The sequence below is a fragment of the Physella acuta genome, unplaced genomic scaffold, assembly GCF_028476545.2.
Source record: "Physella acuta isolate Inbredline_101_S28 unplaced genomic scaffold, ASM2847654v3 ptg001758l, whole genome shotgun sequence".
Classification (NCBI taxonomy): Eukaryota; Metazoa; Mollusca; class Gastropoda; family Physidae; genus Physella; species Physella acuta.
Window position 1 is genome coordinate 72598 of NW_026733268.1, and position 22946 is coordinate 95543.

The 22946-nt window shown below is 42.7% G+C and overlaps 1 protein-coding gene across 3 annotated transcripts in view; it reads right to left on the reverse strand.

Moving 5' to 3' along the window:
* Positions 1-672: 672 nt before the first annotated feature.
* LOC131930335 (fibrosin-1-like protein) overlaps positions 673-22946 on the reverse strand; it is a 62979-nt gene continuing 40705 nt past the window's right edge. The window contains exons 6-17 of one of the 3 annotated variants that reach the window (XM_059286763.1): positions 13956-14013; positions 12804-13845; positions 11685-11926; positions 10930-11132; positions 9637-9684; positions 8462-8557; positions 5959-6036; positions 4065-4266; positions 3506-3568; positions 3277-3357; positions 2808-2982; positions 673-2687 (exon numbers count right to left, since the gene is read on the reverse strand). In XM_059286763.1, coding sequence (XP_059142746.1) covers positions 1565-2687; positions 2808-2982; positions 3277-3357; positions 3506-3568; positions 4065-4266; positions 5959-6036; positions 8462-8557; positions 9637-9684; positions 10930-11132; positions 11685-11926; positions 12804-13845; positions 13956-14013 — 3411 coding nt within the window. In that variant the 3' untranslated portion in view covers positions 673-1564. Of the gene's footprint in view, positions 2688-2807; positions 2983-3276; positions 3358-3505; positions 3569-4064; positions 4267-5958; positions 6037-8461; positions 8558-9636; positions 9685-10929; positions 11133-11684; positions 11930-12803; positions 13846-13955; positions 14014-22946 lie in introns of all 3 variants that reach the window. The other 2 variants (XM_059286762.1, XM_059286764.1) reach the window with 2 other exon arrangements.

The window sequence follows — 22946 nt, forward strand, 5'->3', positions numbered from 1 at the left end:
TATATAATATATAAATTATATATAATATATAAATTATATATATATATATTTATAAATAATATATATGAAAATTATATATATTAATTATATATATAATGTATATTTAAATAATATACAGGGCATATATATAAATTATATATATATAATTATGTATATATAATTATATATATAATATGCATTTATATATCTAGCTCTGTCTCAAATCTGAATCTGCCTGTTTAGCTCTATACATATTAATCCTATTCAGTCTAAGCTTATAATACTTATATCAATACTATATAATGTCAAGACTATTAGTCAGTGTCGGGATCCTTAGAATTAAAAAAAAACTCCTGTCTAATGTTTATAAACATGAAACTTAAAAATTGAACCTAAAAAAAGATAATTGTGTCTTATGAATTCATTACAAAATCCTACACTAAGTTTCATTGACCTACTTCTGTTTTAGACTAGTTGAAAATAGCTATAGAAGCAAATTGACATGGTGTAGTGCAGAATCATGTTAAGAATGTGTATTTATGTATATTTGTTTCAACATACTAAATACCATGCAATGTTATAAATATAAAAAAGAGACATCACATAACGACATATTACATGGTGTAGCATATAACATATAAACAACAAACACAACAAAACATAAATGTCTGTAGAACAAGAAACAAGGGAATGCTTGGGTGACAAAAGCATTTATTTCATCAAGACACTGAAGAAATTAAGGGGGTTGGGGGAATCAGAAATTCTATATACATAATGGTAAGATAATCTCATTCATCCCTTACAAGAATAAAAACCAACATAGACTCCAGGAAGAACAAAAACAATTGTTGCCTGTTTGTTTACTTCAGGCAATCTAAATAAATAAAGTTAAAAAAAAAAAAAAAAACATTCCCAAATAAATATTGCCCAAAAAAAAAAAAATCCTAGCCAAGCTCTCTCCTTACAGAAGTCATCAGACAACAGATATCACAGGCTCCTGGTTGCCAAGGTGATCCCTGCAACAAAGGGAGCTAATCACACTGCCATAAGGGACAACTCTTGACACAAAAAATAAAACTTGTGCCTGCTGAATGGCTTTCTCTTTCATAAAATAATCCTCCATTTTTTTTTTTTCATAACCATTTAAAAAAAAACATTGTCTACTACAAGAATGAACTTGTACACGTACACAGATGCTGTAAGAATGTGAACACATGGTACACTTAGTGTGTACCAACCATAGCTAAATATCACAATGCCAGCCAGTAGACAACACAGTAATCCTGCACCAGTTGACAAGAGAATCTTTCACACTACCATTGGACACATAATGACTAGAATTGCACTAAGTAAAAACCAAGGCTGACCCTATGGAATGAACTAGCTGGTATTATGCTGACAATCTCAAGAATAGAATCCACTCAATATCCAGTTTCTCATTGAGTATTGGGATCAAAATATCCTTTTATGAATATAGGTCATGGGAACTCCTTAATTATAGGTCACAGGAATTCCCTTAATATAGGTCATGGGGGAATTCCTTTATAAAGGTCATGTTTATTCCATAATTAGAACAAGGAATCCTTTATCTAGAATGAGCATCTGGGTCAGTAGAATTGCCTTTGTCTTTGAGATCACTGGTGCTGTCAGCTGGGCTGCAGCCTTTAGACTTGCTGGAGGACGAGGGTGAGTTGTCATGGCTGCGTGATGACAGCATGCTGGTGGAGGAGCTAGACGGGATCAGGGGGGGCGGCACCCCGGGCATGTGTGGGGAGTTGCTTTTTAACCCAGCCAGCGACCCCGGCCCAAACATGGGGCTGATTGTTCGTGGGAAGTATCCGCTGAGAGCGAGGGGGTCGGCGGCACGCAGACGGTCCGCCGTAAACGCTGGAAGACGTTCCAGGTACTGGCGCCTCAGGTCGTACTCTCTCTCCTGCTGCTCTCTGACTATCTGCTCCTTCAGCCTCTCCTGCTCCAGAGCAGCCAGATGGGATGGGATACTGGAGAGGCGGGACACCATGGACATGCGCTCCCTCTCCCTTTCTATCTCCAGCCTATGGGCCATCTCCAGTGAAGTTTTATCAAACGGGTTCCACATAGTTGTGGGGACAGGGGGCCTGTCCAAGAACGGATAGCCAGGCGGTGCCATGAAGCTGACCCGGCGGTCCAACAGACCAGGGTGAGTGTGAAATGGACTCAGGCTCAAGTAGCTGTTCTGTAAAAATTTCTCCCTCTGTTCCACAGCCTGCAAGATTTTCTCCCGCTCCGCCCTCTCCGCATTCTGCAGCAGCTTCTCTTTCTCCATTCTGTCCCTCTCCATCCTGTCTCTCTCTATCCTGTCTCTTTCAAGTCTATCCCTCTCCAACCTGTCTCTCTCCAACCTATCTCTCTCTAGTCTTTCCCGTTCCATCCTCTCCCTCTCCATCCTCTCTCTCTCCATCTTCTCCCTCTCCACGATGTGGTGAGGTATAGAATTCTCCTCCTCTTTCAGCTTCATGCCCGAGGATGAGGCAGAGAGGGGTCTCCTATCTGAGGAGGAGGCAGAGAGGGGTCTCCTGTCATAGTGTCCCATCTCTGGCTTCACATGACACTCTAGGCGGCCATTTCGTAAAGGTGACCGTGACCTTGACCTAGATCTTGGCCGGGAAGGGTCTGAATGTCTGGGGTCCTCTGTGCCAGGTAGGCGATGATTTAAGGATCTTCTCTCCCTGCAAAAAATAAAACAACCGGTTGTAAGGTCTCCGCTACATGAAAACAAGGAACCAACCCTCCACTCATGCCAACCCTCTGCTGATCAACCAACCCCCCTGACATCCCTATAGACCTACCTTTCATCGTCCTTCCTCTCCTTGTCTCTCTCCTTCTCTCTGTCCTGCTCAGACTTGGGCCATGAAGGGAATGATGAAGGGGTGCGGTGCAGCCTGTTCCACTCATGGGGTGATGAGAGGCCTGAGGGTAGGCCCGGGGGTCCCATGTCCCTCACAGGAGAGAACATGCTGCTGCCTGGAAACACAGGTGGGAATCTTTTTACAGGCCAGGTACATGTTGGTCTCAGTTTACAGGTGTCCCATGGCAAACATCAGACACCTGTGTGCTGTCAGACACTCATTGTGTCATGCCAGACACTCATTGTGTCATGTCAGAAACCATGTGTGCTGGTGTCATGTCAGACACTCATTGTGTCATGTCAGAAACCATGTGTGCTGGTGTCATGTCAGACAGTTTACATCATCAAAGGATTAAAAAAAAATGAAGTCAGAGCACTAAAGGAGTAACAACAGATATTTTAAACCTTACCAAGTCCACTAAAACTCAGTGGGTTCAGCAGAGATGGGGGAGGATAAGGTGAAGGTCGTGGAAATCCTGACATACCAGACACTGAAAATATAAAGTTTTATTCAATTGTGAGTTGGTCGAGTATTTTGTGTTTGATGAGGTGTCTACCACTGACAATTTAATCTAGTGATCAAGAGGTCCACCAATGACTATAATTCTATGTGATTAAGGGGCCCACCAATAAACATACCTAAATTAGAAGATAAAAAGCTGCTACTTGGGTGTACAATGCCTTCAGGAACACTACGGGCAACTGTGGACAACAAACATAACTGTGTCATATAAAGATGAAAAACTGGACATTACAGGGTCATATAAAGTTGAAAAATTGGACATAACAATGTCATACGAAGTTGAAAAACTGGACATTACAGTGTTACACAAAGTTGGAAAAAAAAACTGGACATTACAGTGTTATACAAAGTTGAAAACAACTGGACAATACAGTGTCACACAAAGTTGAAAAACTGGACATTACAGTGCCATATAAATTTGAAAAACTAGACATCACAGAGTTATACAAAGTTGAAAAACTGGACACTACAGGGTTATACAAAGTTGAAAAACTGGACATTACAGGGTTATACAAAGTTGAAAAACTGGACATTACAGGGTCATATACAGTAGAAAAAAAACTGGACATCACAGGGTCATGCATGTTTGAAAAAAAAAACTGGACATTACAGTGCCATATAAAGTTCTAAAACTGGACATCTACTACAGTGTTGTTAACCAGGTGTAAAACTCACCAGAAGCTAGTAAAGAAGTGGGTGTTGATGGTCCCAGATCTGTGGGTCTGGATGGGGGCAGGAGATGGGCAGGTGGGCGGAGCGATGGCTCCAGGGGCTTAGAGTCAGACTTGTTGGAGGAGCCAGGGTCAGGCTGCTTCTGTTGTCTGTGATAGATCTCCCAGGCCACGCGCACATGTACAGCACACCACTTGCCCTGCTTCTGTAAGTAAACAAACACTTGACTTAGTACACAAGTTCATCAGGTATGGGGGGAGGTATGGGGGCAGGTATACTGGACTGGGGCAGTCTCCTGCTCAGCCAACTGCAGCATGTCAACAGTACAAGAGGTCCACTATCTTCATCATTAAAATAACCCAGCAACGTGATCATGGCTTCTACATTCTATGTTAGAACAGTGATAATACCCATACAAGTAAAGCACTATGTTTTCTTATGGACATTAGCAAAGAATGATCACAGTCATGTATATAAAACATTTTTCCATGAAATATGAAAAAATTGAAGTGTATTGGTATCATTAATTTGTGTTTGCAGTTTTCTGTTGATGTTTTTTTCTGTGAACGTGAAGTAACATGTTTCTAATTATAGCTCTACTGTTTTAATGCTATTATCCAACTTCACCTAAAATTTGTCAATTCAATTTCCTATCAAGCCTTACTTCTGTATATAGTTATATCATAACACTCATAATTTGTCAAAACATTTTCCTTAAAGAGACATACTTTTATAAACATATGTTTTTGTGAAGTTACTCTACAGTACTTGTAAATGAATTCAAGTAGAACAGCCACAAATGGGGCCCATTACAAGTTCATAGATGTACCTTTAATAAACTAAAGAGTACAACTAAACAGTATCTCACTGTGAAATCTTACTGTAGTAAATTTCACTCTCTGCCTGTATGCTAACATTTCTCCAGGCACTATATCAATGCCACATGGCTAGTGTTTGTGACAAAGTCTAAGAACAAACAAATAAATGATGCTGTGTACAACTGATGACTTGTGATGATAAATGAATACTCTCAGCTACAACTAGCAAAATGAATTAGTTTAAGCTAAGAAGCAAAAGGTTATGCTAGGTATGGGACAAGCACACAGGAGTGGGGGGGGGGGGGGGGGTGGGGGAAGGAGAGCACAGCACTCAGTCACATGACTTCATGTTAAAGGTCAAAGTTGACATCAAGGAAATCTAGAAATAGCTCCAGCTGGAATGTAGCAAGTGCTCCACAGTGGGAGGGTTGTGCCCCCCTGCCTGTGGGGGGGGGGGGGGGGCATCAAATTCTCTCCCCCCTCCCCTGAAGGAGGATCACCTGGTCCTGTAAAGACTGGGTGGGGGTCAACCAGTACACAGCTGGGGAGAGTGTCAGTGTGACATGACCAACATCAGGTTCATCAGCCTAAAAACTTGGCAGGTGTTTTTATGGAGCAGGTAAATGGGGGACAACTATGTCATTCTGGGGGAACCTAAGGCTACATGTAGCAGGTGCTGCAGGCTTGTTTCTTGGTGGCTACATGTTACATGCTCTGGTAGCCATGTCTGGTAGGCTAGTCAGAAGCTAGTCATGTTTGTAAGAGGCTAGTCATGTTGAAAGCTAGTTTGTTGAAGGCTACATGTTGTATGTAGTGCTAGTCATATTGAAAGGCTGCAGTCATGTTTGTAAGAGACTTGTCTTGTTTGCAGAAAGCTACATGGTATATTTTAGCAGTGACAGTCTAGCTACATGTAGCAAAGGTAGTTACAGTTGTAAGGGGCTAGTCTTGCTTCTTGAAGGCTACATATTTGACAGTGTTGCTACATGTAGCCTACAGTGGTAGCCATGTATTACAGTGAAGTGTGAGAGTAAATAGAAAAAAAAACATGTAACACCAGGCTACAAGTGTGGACTAACTTTTGGCGTGGGAGGAGGAGGAACAGCTTTCTCTCTGTCACGGAATGGCACGAGCATCTGTCCAGGGGTCACCAAGCTCTGGAACAGGGACAAGACATTAGCATGGGGGAGTAAAGCAATGCTGCAGCTAACTAGGGCAATCAAGCAGCTAAACTATACAGCTGTATACAGGCCAGGTACAGGGGGGGGGGGGGGGGTGGCAACACATGACATCTGATGACATGACAAGAACGACATGTCAGAACATGACATCTAAGTATGTCATTTTAGGACATGACATCCCAAAAAGCTTAACATGTAACAAAACTTGACATAATGGCACATATAATTAATGACAACAGGGGAAACACGACATCTTTAAACAAACATGACATCTTTAAACAGACATGACATCTTTAAACAAACATGACATCAAACGAACTCATGACATGACATCTAACCAACAACATAAGAACCCTCTTCCTACCCTGTGATTTCCCCCCACCCCCCTCAAATCACCATCACGTGAACAAAGATAAAACCTCTAATCTATTGTCAGTCCCAGGCTGCAGAGAGCCGAGAGTACTTCAAACATTTTAACCAGCTACATGTGAATACAGGCGGGCGGAGGAGGGGGGGGGGGGAGTGAGGCTGGCTAAAAAATGTTAGAGTGGTAAGATTCTACAACATAGCTGTGAGGTGGGTAGGGGAGATAAGAGAGGTGGGGAGGGAGGAGGAGAGTAATCCTCCCTGTAATCATAGTTCTCCACAGCCCGGATTTTAATTTCATTCTGCCATTAACGCCACAAAGCTTTGAAACTCAATTCAATTTCTCCTCATTATCGCGCCACAAACCCCGTCCTGATTGTCATCCACAGGGCCGGAGCGCGGGCAACAAATGGATTCAGTTAACGCCAGGCACCGCGGACAACAGACATAGGAAAATGAAAACAAACTGGGAGCGGAACCAAGAAAATGAATCGAGGAAGAAATGCCGGAGGGGGGAAAAAACGTTATTAAGTTAAATCGTTTTATCAAACCATTTTCTCATTGCGTCCACGTCAATTTGGGATTTATCTCCCTTCTTTAATTAGCTTTTGTCCACTTGGGCTTTTAAATTGAACCATTTCCCCCCAGAGTAGTCGTTCTTTATTTAATTGTAGTTTTTCCCCTTTACCGTATTAGGCATTAAACAAATCATCAATACTGGCCGATATTGTCAATTTGTAATCAAAGCTTCCACATTTCCGGTTTGCTTCGTTGGTTAAACGATGTGTGCACTAGGCTAAATAGGGGTTGTGTGCACTAGGCTAAATGGTGGTGTGCACTAGGCTAAAGGGTGGTGTGCACTAGGCTAAAAGGCTGGCGTGCACTAGGCTAAATAGGGGTTGTGTGCACTAGGCTAAAAGGGTGGTGTGCACTAGGCTAAATGGCTGGCGTGCACTAGGCTAAAGGGTGGTGTGCACTAGGCTAAAGGGGTGGTGTGCACTAGGCTAAAGGGGTGGTGTGCACTAGGCTAAAGGGGTGGTGTGCACTAGGCTAAAGGGGTGGTGTGCACTAGGCTAAAGGGTTGTGTGCACTAGTCTAAAAGGGGTGTGTGCACTAGGCTAAAACTGGTGTGTGCACTAGGCTAAAAGGGTGGTGTGCACTAGGCTAAAGGGTTGTGTGCACTAGGCTAAAAGGGTTGTGTGCACTAGGCTAAAGGTGGTGGTGTGCACTAGGCTAAAGGGGTGGTGTGCACTAGGCTAAAACTGGCGTGCACTAGGCTAAAAGGGTGGTGTTCACTAGGCTAAAAGGGTGATGTGCACTAGGCTAAAAGGGTGATGTGCACTAGGCTAAAAGGGAGGTGTGCACTAGGCTAGAAAGGCGGTGTTCACTAGGCTAAAAGGTAGGTGCAATATACTAAAATGGTGTCGTGCACTAGACAAAAAATGGAATAGTGCACATTGCTAAAACTGCACAAGACAAAAAATGGATTAGTGCACATTGCTAAAATTGCACTAGACAAAAAATGAATTAGTGCACCTCTAGTACTAACAAACCTAGCACTGCTCTAACAGATACCAGCTGCACACCACAGCCACCTGACATCTAGAAACACCAAACCTCTACCTAGACTGTGGCACCAATATGGGTGCCAAATGTTCCTTTCATTACTCCCATTTCCCTGTGTACATTGGCCAAATTCCTCTCCCGCGCAGGTTTTTAAACAAGCCTAGTCTACTTGTATAGCTTTAATGGCAGAATGAAAGGAGGGGAGGCTAGCTGAGTAGTTCTAAGCTTTTATATAAGCAGCGAGGAATCACACAAAGCAGAGGAACAATAAAATGTGTTACACTGACTGGGGGGGGGGGGGGGGGTTAATGTGTTAATGGATGAAACAGCAAACTTGAAAAAAAAAAAGTTTAGCTAAAGTAATCTACTGATGAGTGTAAATGATGATAACTTAAGAGATAATACAGATGAGGTGGTAGGTAAACTAATTAGAGCAATTAAGGCTGATTGTGTACAAGCACTGACTGACCTTAGGTTGGAATGCCCCTTGGAGACTGGATGCTATAGTGGAGCCTGATGGTCCAGGTGGAAGAAGGGAGCTAAAGGAGCTGTAGCTTGGTACAATCTGGGGATCAAAACCTTGGGCTTAGGGACCTATTCAGTGCCACATAACTGGTATAACTTATACAAACTTTAAGCATAGGGACCTATTCAGTGCCACATAGCTGGTATATCTTATACAAACTTTAAGCATAGGGACCTATTCAGTGCCACATAGCTGGTACAACTTATACAAGCTAAGGGACCTATTTAGTGTCACATAACTGGTATAACTAGAACAAACCTTAAGCATAGGGACCTATTCAGTGTCACACAGCTGGTATAACTATAACAAGCCTTTAGCTTTGGGTCCTATTCAGTATCACATAGCTGGTATAACATACAAGCTTAGGGACCTATTCAGTGTCCCATAGCTGGTATAACTATAAGAAGCCTTTAGCTTTGGGGCCTATTCAGTATCACATAGCTGGTATAACATAAAAGCTTAGGGACCTATTCAGTGCCACATAGCTGGTATAACTAGAACAAGCCTTTAACTTTGGGACCTATTCAGTATAACATAGCAGGTATAACTATAACAAGCCTTTAGCTTTGGGACCTATTCAGTATCACATAGCTTGTATACCATACAAGCTTAGGGACCTATTCAGTGCCACATAGCTGGTATAACTTATACAAGCATAGGGACCTATTCAGTGTCACATAGAACAGGCCTTTAGCTTAGAGACAAACTCATACAATGTTCCACTGAATAGAATAACCACCAAAACAAACCCAACTTTTGTGTTAGACAGCTGGTATAGTTACCACAATAAACTTAAAGCAGTATTAAATCATTAGAATAATTTATCTTGAGTACACACAAATGTTAACTATCTCACACAAGGTGTTCTCCCATCATGTTAGAATAACTTGTACTAAGTAAATACAAATGTTAACAAATCTCACACAAGGTGTTCTCTATTACTGGCACATTACACAAAACCCAAAACATCCCATCATGTTAGAATAACTTGTAATTTGTACTAAGTACACACAAATGTTAATCTCACACAAGGTGTTCTCTATTACTGGCACGTTACACAAAACCTAAAACATCCCATCAAGCTCAAAGTTATATAACAAAATAAAAAGTCTACTTACACTTGGCCTAAAAACTGCTGTCTCAAACATTTTTGGCATTTTTTCAAACTGAAAGAAAACAAAATGTCAACATCAAACAGAGAGCAGGATCAGACTCTGTGATGTACAACACTAGGGAACTCAGACCAGACCCAACAGTAACCACACAACTAGACTTAGATCCATCTACATCCTGTACTAAGTCAATCATCTACCAGCCCTGCATGTCAATAGTGCAGGTAGACGGGAACCCACTTAACCAAACAACACACAAATCACAATAGATGATTTGCAAGTCCAATAAAGACAAGGGCCTGCTCAGGTTCAACATCTCACATAGAATACAGTGTGATAATACGCAGCCCATATCTTCAAGGGCTCTCTTTGTTAGCCCCTATCTGCCTGCATGCCCCTATGTGCCAAACCAGTCGCATAAACAACATATTATTTTCATATGGGTCTCACAAACCAACCTGCTAATCTCTGCCTCAGGTAATACAAGATGGTGGATTATACATCCCCCCTCCCTCGCTTATCACCATTCTTTGAATGCAGTGGTGTCTTGTTTATTCTCCCCCCTGAGAGCCAGGCAATAAATAGCAAGCTATTACCTGCCCTTAATCTCAAGTGCTGGGAGATAGCAACTGGCAGCACCCAACACAAGTGTGTACACAAGACTTGCCACAGGTTTGGTAGCACCCAACAGAAATGTGTACATCTCAGCTATGATAGCACCCAACACAAATGTGTACACAGACTTGGTAGCACCCAACAGAAGTTGGCTTGCCACAGGTTTGATAGCAACCCAACAGAAGTGTGTACACAAGACTTGCCACAGGTTTGGTAGCACCCAACAGAATTGTGTACACAGGCTTGCTACAGGTTTGGTACCACCCAACAGAAGTATGTACACAGGTTTGGTAGCACCCAACAGAAATGTGTACAGACAGGTTTGGCTTTACCACTGATTCTATTCTTCATGTGCTAACCTAGCCTTGTGTGTTCAACTGAAACACAAACTGAAACACTAACAAAAAAGACTGTTCCCACATTGAAACTCAACTTTGAGTCAATTTGCCCCTGTACTGGATGAGTACATTTTAAAACACTCCCAATTTTAATCTAGTTGCTGAACCCTACTGAAGTTTACACCAAACAATCAAACACTATCAACATTTGACAGATTCTTCTTTAAAACGGACATTTTAAAAAAATACATTTTCCAGATTTATCTCAACACAGCCTAGGATGCAGCTCAGAGTTGTGACACATTGTTGACATGTGAAGGGTCTCTAGAAATATCATGTGACTTACTAAAGGAGGTCCTGGGGGAACCAGAGGCGAGGCACTGAGGCCCCCATATGTATGTTGATGCATGTGGTTGTGTAGGTGTTGGTGCTGGTGTTGATGCTGATGGGTCTCACTACGCACAAACTGGGTAGGTGGTAGAGCTATAGAGCTGGATTCTCTGTGGGCCAACAGGCGGTTGTTCAGATCTTGATGCAAGAAATCTGGACCTGAAATAACAAATAGCTGGCATAGTGAGAACCTCTATCACATTTCTTTTTATATACAGGTTATGGTCACATTAACTGCTACAGCTAAAGATGGACTGTGGTCACATTAACTGCTACAGCTAAAGATGGACTGTGGTCACATTAACTGCTACAGCTAAAGATGAACTGTGGTCACATTAACTGCTACAGCTAAAGATGGACTGTGGTCACATTAACTGCTACAGCTAAAGATGGACTGTGGTCACATTAACTGCTACAGCTAAAGATGAACTGTGGTCACATTAACTGCTACAGCTAAAGATGGACTGTGGTCACATTAACTGCTACAGCTAAAGATGGACTAAGCTTAATTAAGAGTTTTAAATCTAATCATATTACCATATTGATATATTGGCATTTGTAATCAATGATCAAAATCTACAAACAAAATGTCATTATTATAGAATTGAGCCCTTAAATTCACTATGATATACTACTGGTAAGCCAAGAGTTTTTAATCAGGTTTATGAGGCCAAAGATGTGTTAAAAAATGTGTGACAGTTGTCTACTCACTTCTAATCAAACTCTCAGCAGAAAACTGACTGGAAGCTGTGGGGTGGGTTGGCAGGGGTGCTGATGATAAGGTGGGGGGTGCAGGGGGTATGGGGGGAGCAAACATCCCTGCTGACAGACTAGATGGTCCTGCTGCCAAAAGAGGGGGTGGTGGGGCCAAGGGGAGGGGGAATAATGGACTGGACTGGGGTGGAGCTGGTGTCAAGGGGCTGTGGTGGTGTAGGAGGGGGCTGTACACCTGGCTGCTGAAAGAGACCAGATGTAGGGGTCAATAATACAGCACCTACACACATTACACAGCACATACACACTACACAGCACGTCCACACATTACACAGCACGTACACACATTACACAGCATGTACACACTACACATCACATACACATCACATACACACATTACACAGCACGTACATACTACACAGCATTTACAACACAGCACATACACACTACACAGCATGTACATATTACAATACACAGCACATTCACAATACTATACATATGTACACAATACAATACAATACACAGTACATAATCACTACAATACATATGAACACAATACAATATACTGAAGATACAATACAGTGTTTACACTACAATACACAGCACATACACAATACAATACACTGAACATAATCACTACAATGCATATGTACACAATACACTGCTAATCATGTGCACACTACACAACACATATACTTATACAATACAATCAGAATGTACACAGTGCAATACACATCTTGTACAAAAATAAAATTCAAATAATGTAAACAATAAATACACATCTTGTACACACTACAAACACAAAATGCACATAATACACAATTTGTACACAACCATAGCTTGTACACAATACAAGAACAGCCTGTGCACAATACAATTTGTGCACAGTACACAGAATATAATAATATACACATTATGTACACAATACAAACACATCATGTACAATATGAATACAGCATGTACACAAAACAAACAGCATGTAGACAATAAACACAGCATGTACACAATACAAAACACAACATGTATACAATACAAACACAAGTACACAATACAATAAACAGCATACATGAACTGATCATTATGTATAATTTAAAATTCTATTGCCAGAAGACTTACCTTGGCCAGGTGGGTTTGGCAGTTGGATAGGTGGGGCAGGTTAGGGATGAAGAGCTGACCGGAGTCCTCTGTTTTTCTCTCTCCTTCTCTCTGTCCTTAGAATGATGGTGGTGATGACTGTGGTGGAGATGATGTCCACTGCTGTCCTTGTGTTTAATTTTATCCTTATCAGAATCTTTGACCAGGCTGCTGGCACTGAATGTCAACTGCTCAGGCTTACAGCTCTGAGATTTGGGGGGTAGGGGAGGCGTGAACTTCTGCCTGGGGTCATTAGTCCATGAGGGTGTAGGCGGAGTCTTGTGCTGGTACCCAGGGGACGAGTGCCCGCTAGAGTTCTGGTCAGACCTACCCAGGTGGCTGGGAGTTGTGGTCACTGGGGTGCCGTTACTCAGCGGAGTTAAGCTGTTACATCTTTGGTCAGGCCGGGGGCTGCTTCCTAAAGCCACTGGACGTGGATCCGGACGAAGAGGTGAGTAAAGTGGATACGGCGATGGGTAGCTGGCGCCCGGGCTGGGGTACGGGAAGTGATTGTTCAGGTGAGGCTGGGCAGGCGGCGCTTGGATCAAGTTACCTGGCCCATTTTGCAGGGGATTATCAGAAGAGGGCTGGTGGTGGCTGTGAGATAATCCTTTGTTAGCACTGGAGTGAGCAGAACTGGCTTTGAGAGCCTTGGAATACTGAATGGATCTAGCACAACTTGAATTATCCCCTACATGTTGCTGTTGAGAGCTGGGGGATAACGACCTTTTTAAATGGTTCTGAGGCGGTTTGGTGGCCGAGCGCTCTGGCACAGATTGTGCCGAGTGTATCACAGAGGATAGGGTGGCGGTTGTGACAGCAGTTAAAGCTGTGAGTGAGTCGTTGAGACCAGGCCGGCTGGTGCTGCTGGTGGTGGTGGTGGTGGTTGTGGTGGTGCTGGCTACAAGTACTTGGTGTACAGGCGAGGGTGAACACAGGGACGTCGGGGTGGATGAGGTTGATGGTGGAGGTGTTGGGGCTGTCAGTGCCACACAAGGGTTGCTGATACCATTGCTTGGTAGATCTGAAACAAAACCAGACACAGTTAATACACATGTCTTCAGTAGAGTTACATCTTCAAGTAACAAGCTAAGTACTGCTAAAACATGAGATTTCAAAGTTTTGTTTTCTTACCATTTAAAATCCCTCCTGAAGGTATACCAGAATAAAGGTCAGACCCGGATTCTGATGCCTGAAAACCAAACAAAAAAAAACATGAGTTTAATGTTTCACAATGTAACTCAAGTCAAGTAGCTCATCATTCAATCATTACTTGCACTACAACTTTGCTAGACATTAAACTTAGTGAAATTTACAACATAAAGTGACAAGATTACTGGCACTACAACTTTGCCAGACAATAAACTTAGTGACATCCACACAGCATAAAGTGACAACGCCCAAGTTAAAACAACAGGAAAACATGGCAGTTATTTCAGAGAGTAATAACAATAGATAGGAGTGTTGTAAAAATAAATCAAGTGACTCAAGTATCTGGTACTACTTCAAGTGGGGCCCTCGTGTCAGGACAAGTGGGGGTAAGAAAACAATGGCTCCAGCCTTAGATATGTAGACATGGCTCAGTCACACTGTGTTAGGTCAAGTCATCAAACAGGGCTGTTTGTTGACAGGGCTGTAGTTTGATAGCAAGGTGAGAATGGGGGTGGATCATGATGGGAACAGGGGCTGGGAGATGTTTAAATAGAAGTAACAAACAGGGCTGTATGTTATTTTTTTTTAAGTGAGGAAATAGTTGTGTATGGATTGAAAGGTGAGAACAGGGTTGTATCATGATACAAACATGATCAGGACTGTGGTAAGAGGAAGTTAAAGAGAGGGCTGTATGTTGATAAAAAAGAACAGGGCTGTATGTTGATAAAAAATGGGAACAGGGCTGTATGTTGATAAAAAAGAACAGGGCTGTATGTTGATAAAAAAGAACAGGGCTGTATGTTGATAGAAAATGGGAACAGGGCTGTATGTTGATAAAAAAGAACAGGGCTGTATGTTGATAAAAAATGGGAACAGGGCTGTATGTTGATAAAAAAGAATAGGGCTGTATGTTGATAAAAATTTGGGAAAAGGGCTGTATGTTGATAAAAGAGGAGCAGAGCTGTATGTTGAAAAAAAAGGAAGTAGCCATTGGCGCTGTATGTTGATCACAAATCCCAGCGGGAGCGTTGACAGAGTTAGTCAGTGCTAGTCAGTGCGTGTCTTTGTGTGGAGGCTGGTGTGACCTGCGGGTCAAGCCATTGTTTGTACAGGTCCAAAGCTTGACCTCCTTTGTTAGTCAAGTCCCTATTGTCAACTTTAATCTCTGTCAACAGGCCCTGACTACCAGGCAACCCCTTTTTTTTAAACAGCCAGACTTCCACTTTTTTCATGATATAAAACCCCTTTTACCATTGTATAACGCTTTGTTTTTACATTGTATACAAGATAAAACTATGCATACAGGGGACTATAGAGCGGTATACACTAAACATGGCCTCTTTGTGCTTACAACAAGCTATGGCACGGTCTCAAGTTTCATTGAGCACCGCTATAAAAATAGTCTGGCCTATGACTATTTATTTTCTGCAGCCACGAGTGGAATCTTTACCAGCTCTCGAGTCCCTCTGTGCTGAAGGGTCCACTCAAGGCTGTGCTCTACTTATGTGAGATAGAAGGGGCTTTGAAGAAGACACGATAGAAGGCTCAAGTGCTCTAGTCTCGGGGAGAAGTGTGAGGGGAGGGGGGAGAAGAGGGACGGGGGGAGGGGAGAGCTACGCTTCGGCTCTTATCAGGAGAAAGGTTAAAAAAAAATTAATTATTTTTCTACTCCCGATACTAAGCACTCGAGTCCTCTCCAGCGGGCATCAAGTGGTGCTTTAGGCCACTCACACACAGGGGTACTGCGCTAATACTGTCGAGTGTATGAGGGTGGAGCCCGACCACTGAGAGGTGGGTGGATGATAGAGGAAGGTCTAGTCATGCATTGTACTGATGCTATCTCAACATTTCTACAACGGTACAAGTGTTTCTCTGGGCTTCAATACATCAGTGTCACGTGACACAGAGCTAGAGGGCTCTAACACCACAGCTCCTAACACCACACACACATTTACAATTTAAATTTTAAAATGCCACTGCTTATCAAATGTCATGAAACTAATATAAAAATACCAGCTTTAAAAAAAAATAATCTTCAAACGGAAAACAGAATTTTAATAATCTGTTTTTAAAAATCAATTTTCTTTTATAAAAATGGTAAAAAATAAAATATGACTTCAAATGTTTAAAAAAAAAGATCACCGTATCTTAGAGCATGGGTTCTTGTTACAACGCCGTTACGACAACAAAGTATTAAGGTTGTATTTCCCCCGTCCCGTCCCGCCTCCCCACCCCCGACATAATCGCCGTTTTTGTTTTTTAAATGATTCCGGCTATGTTTAGCCATGAGAACCAGAACTAAGGACAGCGTTGAGGTTGGTGTCGCGATGACATAAAACTAGCCTCACATCACGGCGACGTTTTACCACGGTATGTGTACCAGCCAAGTTGGACCAAGTCAACCTAGTACACAGGTCCTTATAAACTAACACCTCTGTTACTGCTACTCTAACCCCATTTCTCCCATCTTACCTACCACACGTCGAAATAATATTTCCTTATCTCTCGCCTGCTTTACTACGTTTGTATCACGAGTTGTAGAAAAGATTTATTTTAAAAAGGGGGGAGGGGGGGTGAAGCCGCCTGTGCCGGTAGCACAAAGCCCGCCTGCAAAAAAAAAGTAAGCCAGACGGTGTGTGTGTGCCGTTAAGCCACTAACGGCTTGTACAGCCGCCCTGGCTAATCCACCTTGACACCAACAAAGATCTCACCAACCAAATGGAGAGACGCTATAATCCTTCTAGCGTGTAAATGGACTATAAAATTAGCATTGTGCTCTACTCGACAAGTCAGGCTAGGTGCTGCTATTAATAGATCCAGAAGCGTACTTGAAACGATCGGTAGAGTAAGTTATATGAAGAGTTTGATAGAGTCACGAATACCTGTCATCTTCCACCCCACCCCCGGTCAATGAGTTACACTAGGCTTCACCTACAGGGGTAGATCGTGACGTGTCGGTGTATCATGTATGACACTAGCAGCTTCTAAGCCCGTTAGTTTTGGTGGAGGGGGTGGAGAGATCAATTTGGTTGTGTCCTAAAAATACACTTTGAGTGTCTTTGAGTGATAACGATATTCATATCAATTAAATAGCTAAATGTTGCATCACTAACAGCAGACGGGAAAACGCATACTAATAAAAAATAAATCGAAATCAGATCATGTTTCACTCTAAATTATTAAAAAATATAGATCTAGAATCTAGAAAATGTCTAGATCTATAACTAGAATCTATAACCCATACTAGAATCTATAATTAATAAGAGCTATGTTGAAGAACATAATCCATTAATCACAAAGCAACTAGGCCCTATTGTCCAGAATTAAGTCTCTAGAAAATAAAAACAAAATACAAGGACGATACCAGCTGTACAACACGTCCCTATTTGTTGATGACAGTGAAAATAATAACAACAAGCGTAAATCACCAAACCTAAACACAAGAATATGTCAGCCGCCACTTCCTGGTGTCCACAGCCTACTCCAATATCCAATGTGTATGGTAATCCCACTGTCAGCAAGCAGAAATATCACCAGCAAAAATCATAAAGTCATGAAAGTAATCCAGTGATGAAGTAATACAACACTACTCCAGCGCCAGGCGATATCCTCTAGACGAACAAGCACGTAACACAGTAGATGCACACACAGACACACCGTGCGGATGAGTCACGCGAGCGTGTGTGTGACACACAAAGAACACGGGAAAAAATAATCCATACGACGGTAGAGCAAAGATCTCGCGGCGGCCGGCCCTCCAAGTGAGCTATGAAACCGCAAGTAGGCTAGACTCCCTCGCCGTGGCGGTGCACGCACACACTGGCCCAGCCTGCGGCCACACAGTCGCTGGCTACAGACACCCGCTACCACTGTCTGTCCTGCCTACTTAGTCCTCTATCTTATCATGTGTGCTGGTGTGGTTACCGGCGGTCACATATCAAAGCGAAAGCTCGCCCCTTTTCCCGCGTGAAATGTGAGGACGAGACGTGTGAGAGGGGCAAGTCGGTATGTTTAGAATGGAGATTCATAGAGTTCAAGTAGAATAACGCCCCACCGAGTGCTTTGTCGCAGCCACGAGAACTAACGATTTCCTTGGGATCTCCCCCCGACCAGTTGTACACAAAGAATATTGACGTACCAAGACCCCGATATGAGTTACCAGCTGGTTGACACCCCCACCCGTCCCAGACTGCTCCACCACTAGCTGATGGTGCCGGTAGGTCAATCCGCTATTTCAGCGGGCCGCCCGGCAGCTAGGCTAGACAACACTGTTGTATCGAGCGCTCTGGCTAAATGTAAACACCGCTGCAAGAAACGCTTGTTTGCATTGGTTCGCAGCGATAACTTTAACAACCATTAATAATTCATGTCTTCAATCAACTGTGAATACATTATTTAAAACATGTTGATAAAGAAAAAGTCGTAGGTGTAGATAGTAAAATAGCAGGCATGTTGTGTTCACTGGCTGACAAGATCTATTTGAATAGGCTGGGTTCGCTGCCAATCAGAGGAACAAACATATCACAACAGGACAAATGACAGCTACTGAGAGGACAAATGACAAGTACAGCGAGGACAAAAGACAGCTACAGCGAGGACAAAAGACAGTTACCGAGAGGGTAAAAGACAGCTATCGAGAGGACAAAAGAGAGCTACCGAGGACAAAAAACTATTGAGAGGACAAGACAGCTACTGAGAAAAAAAAAGACAGCTACTGGGAGGACTAAAGACAGTTACTGTGAGACCATCATGTACTGGGGTCAACTTTGCTACCCTGCGACGGGTTGAAGAAAGAGAAAAATGTGAATAGAAGGGGGGGGGGGGGGGGACAGGACGGCAAACCCAATAATGCCTTTTCCCCTGGGGCCATACATAAGAATTGGCGTGTATTCAAGCCCGGACTTTTTGAAACGAACTGATTGCTGTAAATGTTTGAAGGACAGGACAAGAGTAGCAAGGCGGATCTGGTAAACAGGGTCTGGAGTGTTGGCTTTAACTCCAGCCCTCCCTCCCTCCCTCCCATGAGTTCAAAGGTAAGCTCAAGGTGTGCTGGCACTTGATGCTACCATCAAAGGCTTCTATGGAAGCTCTTCAAACGTGTCTGCTGGAGTGGGCGAGTCCGTGGAGAAGTCTGGCCAGACCAGCAGGAATGTCTTATCGGTTTCTCTTATCGCCTGTATCAACTCCCCACTCCACTCCACGCCTCTGTGGACATGTGGCTATGGGGATACTTGTGTGTGCACATGCTAATGGTTGGCTTTTGTGTCGAGGTGGTTGGGGCTAGGGCGGGTGTTAGTTTTATAGAGTGCTGACGTGTGAGAGAAATGGTAGGAGATCCAAGATTTAAGGCCAAAATATACAGAGCTTAAGTACATGTTGAAGTTAAAATATTGGTTCTATAGACAAATGGGACTATCTGATTTGCTAATTCTTGTCTCCCGTGTCAAGAATTCTAGAGCTGATAAACTGCCATACAGCAGTTGTCGTACTAAATCATCCACCATCTACCTAAGAGTATTGGAGTGTCATTTTTATCGTTGTATTCATGGAGTCGATTAAAGAAGTCTTACAATAACTTGAAAAGATTTACAACCTTCAATATTTTCTAAAACCATTCAGACATCACCCATGTTATCTACCCTATGCTCAACCCCTGACTTATTGCTGTTGTCGTTTCCTTTGTACATAACTGTCATAGCTCTTATAGTGGGATTAGATTCTCTCTAAACTATCAGCATGACTGTATTTCTATCTTGGGAGTCTGGTGAATATTTTTCTGCGCAAGATTTTACATCTGTTCCATAACTTTGTATGCTATATATAATACACAACCCAAAATGTCTTGCTGGGACTTCCGTGGATTTCAAAGTATATTTTCATAGCACGCTAGCACCAACAAAATCCTCAGCTAATGTCTATTTATTGATGAAATCTCCAAATGACCAAAGTAAAAATAGCCATAAACCTCAGTAATAGCCCCACTCCCCAGCCCAGCTCCCCCCACCAGCATCAATGCCTTGCTGTCATCAAACCAGAAATATTCATGAAGACGCCCGTCTCTCTCTCCTTGCTTGAAATGCTCATCTCCTCTGACGATCAATCTAGAAGCTATTGCCGGCTGCTGGAGAAATGAAACATTTCTTGGATTTGTCAGTCCAAAGATCAATACCCTAGCTACTGGTCAATGCTGGCCCTCCTTCCTTCTAACAATGATAAAACCGACCCAGGCTCATCTCCCCCCATTTTAGGGCACGGGGAAGAGGAGAGTGTTGCATCCCCATGGAGTTGTGGAGGACAAATAGGATTAGAGGGGGACAGGGAAAAACTTCATCAATTTTCCCTCACATTTGCCAAGCGCTGGGGACCAGTCCATTACCGCTAATGAAATAACGGCAGCGCATTCTCTTGTCAGAGAAAAGCTTGGTTGACAGACAAGTCACCCTTCCTCACCCCTCTCCCCCTCCCACATTCCCTGCTTTATACATTCCCTTCTCTTAACACGCCCCCCCCCCCCCCCGCCTTAAATCTGGCGGCTGTTTGTGGGATAATATGAAAAGAAATTGTTTCTTTTTTTTATTCTTCAAGTGAAAAAAAAAAGGAATGGGGATAAAAACGAAAAATGGGAACTGGATAAATTCATCAGAGAAAAAAAAAGGTTCAGATTATCGTGAGGAATTTAAAACTACTTGCATATGTTAGTGATCTTCATTATTTATTGTTTGCATGCTGCCAGGCCTTCATTTATTGTTAGCGTGCTTTGATTTTCTCCAAGCCCAACTAACCTAATTAAAGAGTCCCCTAAAAAAACGTATGTGTATTTAAACCTATCCCGCCCTCCTGATCTAGGTATGCAATCATCACAACACATCAGCAGCGTGTGATTTTTTGTCGTCATCTCGTCCTTCTCTCCCTCGCGGGGTTGGGTTTAGGTGAGGAGAAACCCCACTCCAACCCTGGCCCTATTTGTCGTCTGCATCATTTTTATCAGGCCGGGGAACGAATGGAACCCTCAGGAGAACGGGCTATCCGGAGAGACAGATAAATCCTCGGCGAGCCCGGGGATACAATGGCGCTAGGGGGCCATACAGAGTGCTAAGGGGAGGGAATTACCAGAGAAACATTGGCGCACCAAGGGCGGATAATTGAGTAGATTATCGAAGGACGAGACATGGGCACTGGAGAGATCTCTAAATGTCAGAGCAGCACTTGGCCAAGATTGAGTGATTACTATCGATGGAGGGGGATCCATAGGGCGAGGAGACTTGCTGACTTCTGCGGTACACTGTTCCACGCCATTCAGGAATCGCTGGTCTAGCACGTGGGCTCGCACGCGTCAAGAAATTATTTTCTTCCTTCATTTCACCTCACATGGGGAAAAAGAGGGAATTTTTTTTTTTAATTTAGGATTTTAAAAAAAAATTATTTGGTGCTAGCTTGGTCAGCTGACGTCATGCGGCAATACAAAAATTGACATAGTGAACATGTTTTCTAGACCTTTCATCTGATTCTTGTCATGTAGATATGGGGAGCAGTACTTACTAGACCCCGTGCAAGTAAAACACATACTGCTCGTGGCGAAAAAACAAAAATCCCATTCAAGATGTAATCTTGCCAATAACAGTCCATAACTTTTTAATTTATATAAGACCTATGGTAGTGTAAACAAAGAGGATTTCCACCCAAGTTGGTATCAACCCTACTACAAACGTTACGGTGTATGCTCCATGTTGTAACCAGACAAACAGCTCGACGATAGTAACCAGGGTAAACTCTAGTCAGTGTGTGGCTGCCACTAGCTGGTCTCCTGGAGACAGACGGGTCTCGAGTACACGAACCATTAGAAAACACTATCAGATTCCTAGTTGTTTAATCATCGACTTACTCAAAATATCAACAGGGGAGAACAAAACCTAACTGTTTACCGTGGAATGTTGACATAAAGAAAGTACAAGCTAATCACGCTGTCAAGCAGGATAGATAACATCAAGACGTCTAATCTAGTTCTCAGACCTATCTAGTGATATAGACAACGTAAGACGTCTAATCTAGTTCTTAGACCTATCTAGTGATATAGACAACGTAAGGCGTCTACTCTAGTTCTAAGACCTATCTAGCGATATAGACAACGTAAGACGTCTACTCATGTTCTTAGACCTATCTAGTGATATAGATAACATCAAGACGTCTAATCTAGTTCTCAGACCTATCTAGTGATATAGACAACGTAAGACGTCTAATCTAGTTCTTAGACCTATCTAGTGATATAGACAACGTAAGGCGTCTACTCTAGTTCTAAGACCTATCTAATGATATAGGCAACATCAAGACGTCTACTCTAGTTCTAAGACCTATCTAGTGATATAGACAACATCAAGACGTCTACTCTAGTTCTTAGACCTATCTAGTGATATAGACAACATCAAGACGTCTACTCTAGTTCTTAGACCTATCTAGTGATATAGACAACGTAAGACGTCTACTCGAGTTCTTAGACCTATCTAGTGATATAGACAACGTAAGACGTCTACCCGAGTTCTTAGACCTATCTAGTGATATAGACAACATCAAGACGTCTAATCTAGTTCTTAGACCTATCTAGTGATATAGACAACACCAAGACGTCTACTCTAGTTCTTAGACCTATCTAGTGATATAGACAACATCAAGACGTCTACTCTAGTTCTTAGACCTATCTAGTGATATATACGCGAAGACGTCTAATTCTAAGACCAATCTAGTACACGAAGAACATTCTGAACAGCACTAGACAAACTACAAGCCGTGTCGGTACCACAACGCCACCCGACCTGTATCAAGTTGTTTGTGCCATACGTTTGATCTACTAGCACGCACCGGGGTGTTAGACGAACCACACTTAAACACAAACTCGGCTTGAAAGAAAAAGTCCCATACACCTCCACTGAGTTGTAGCCGAAGAAGAAAAAAAAAAGCTTTGTGCTGAAAGGCCGCAAT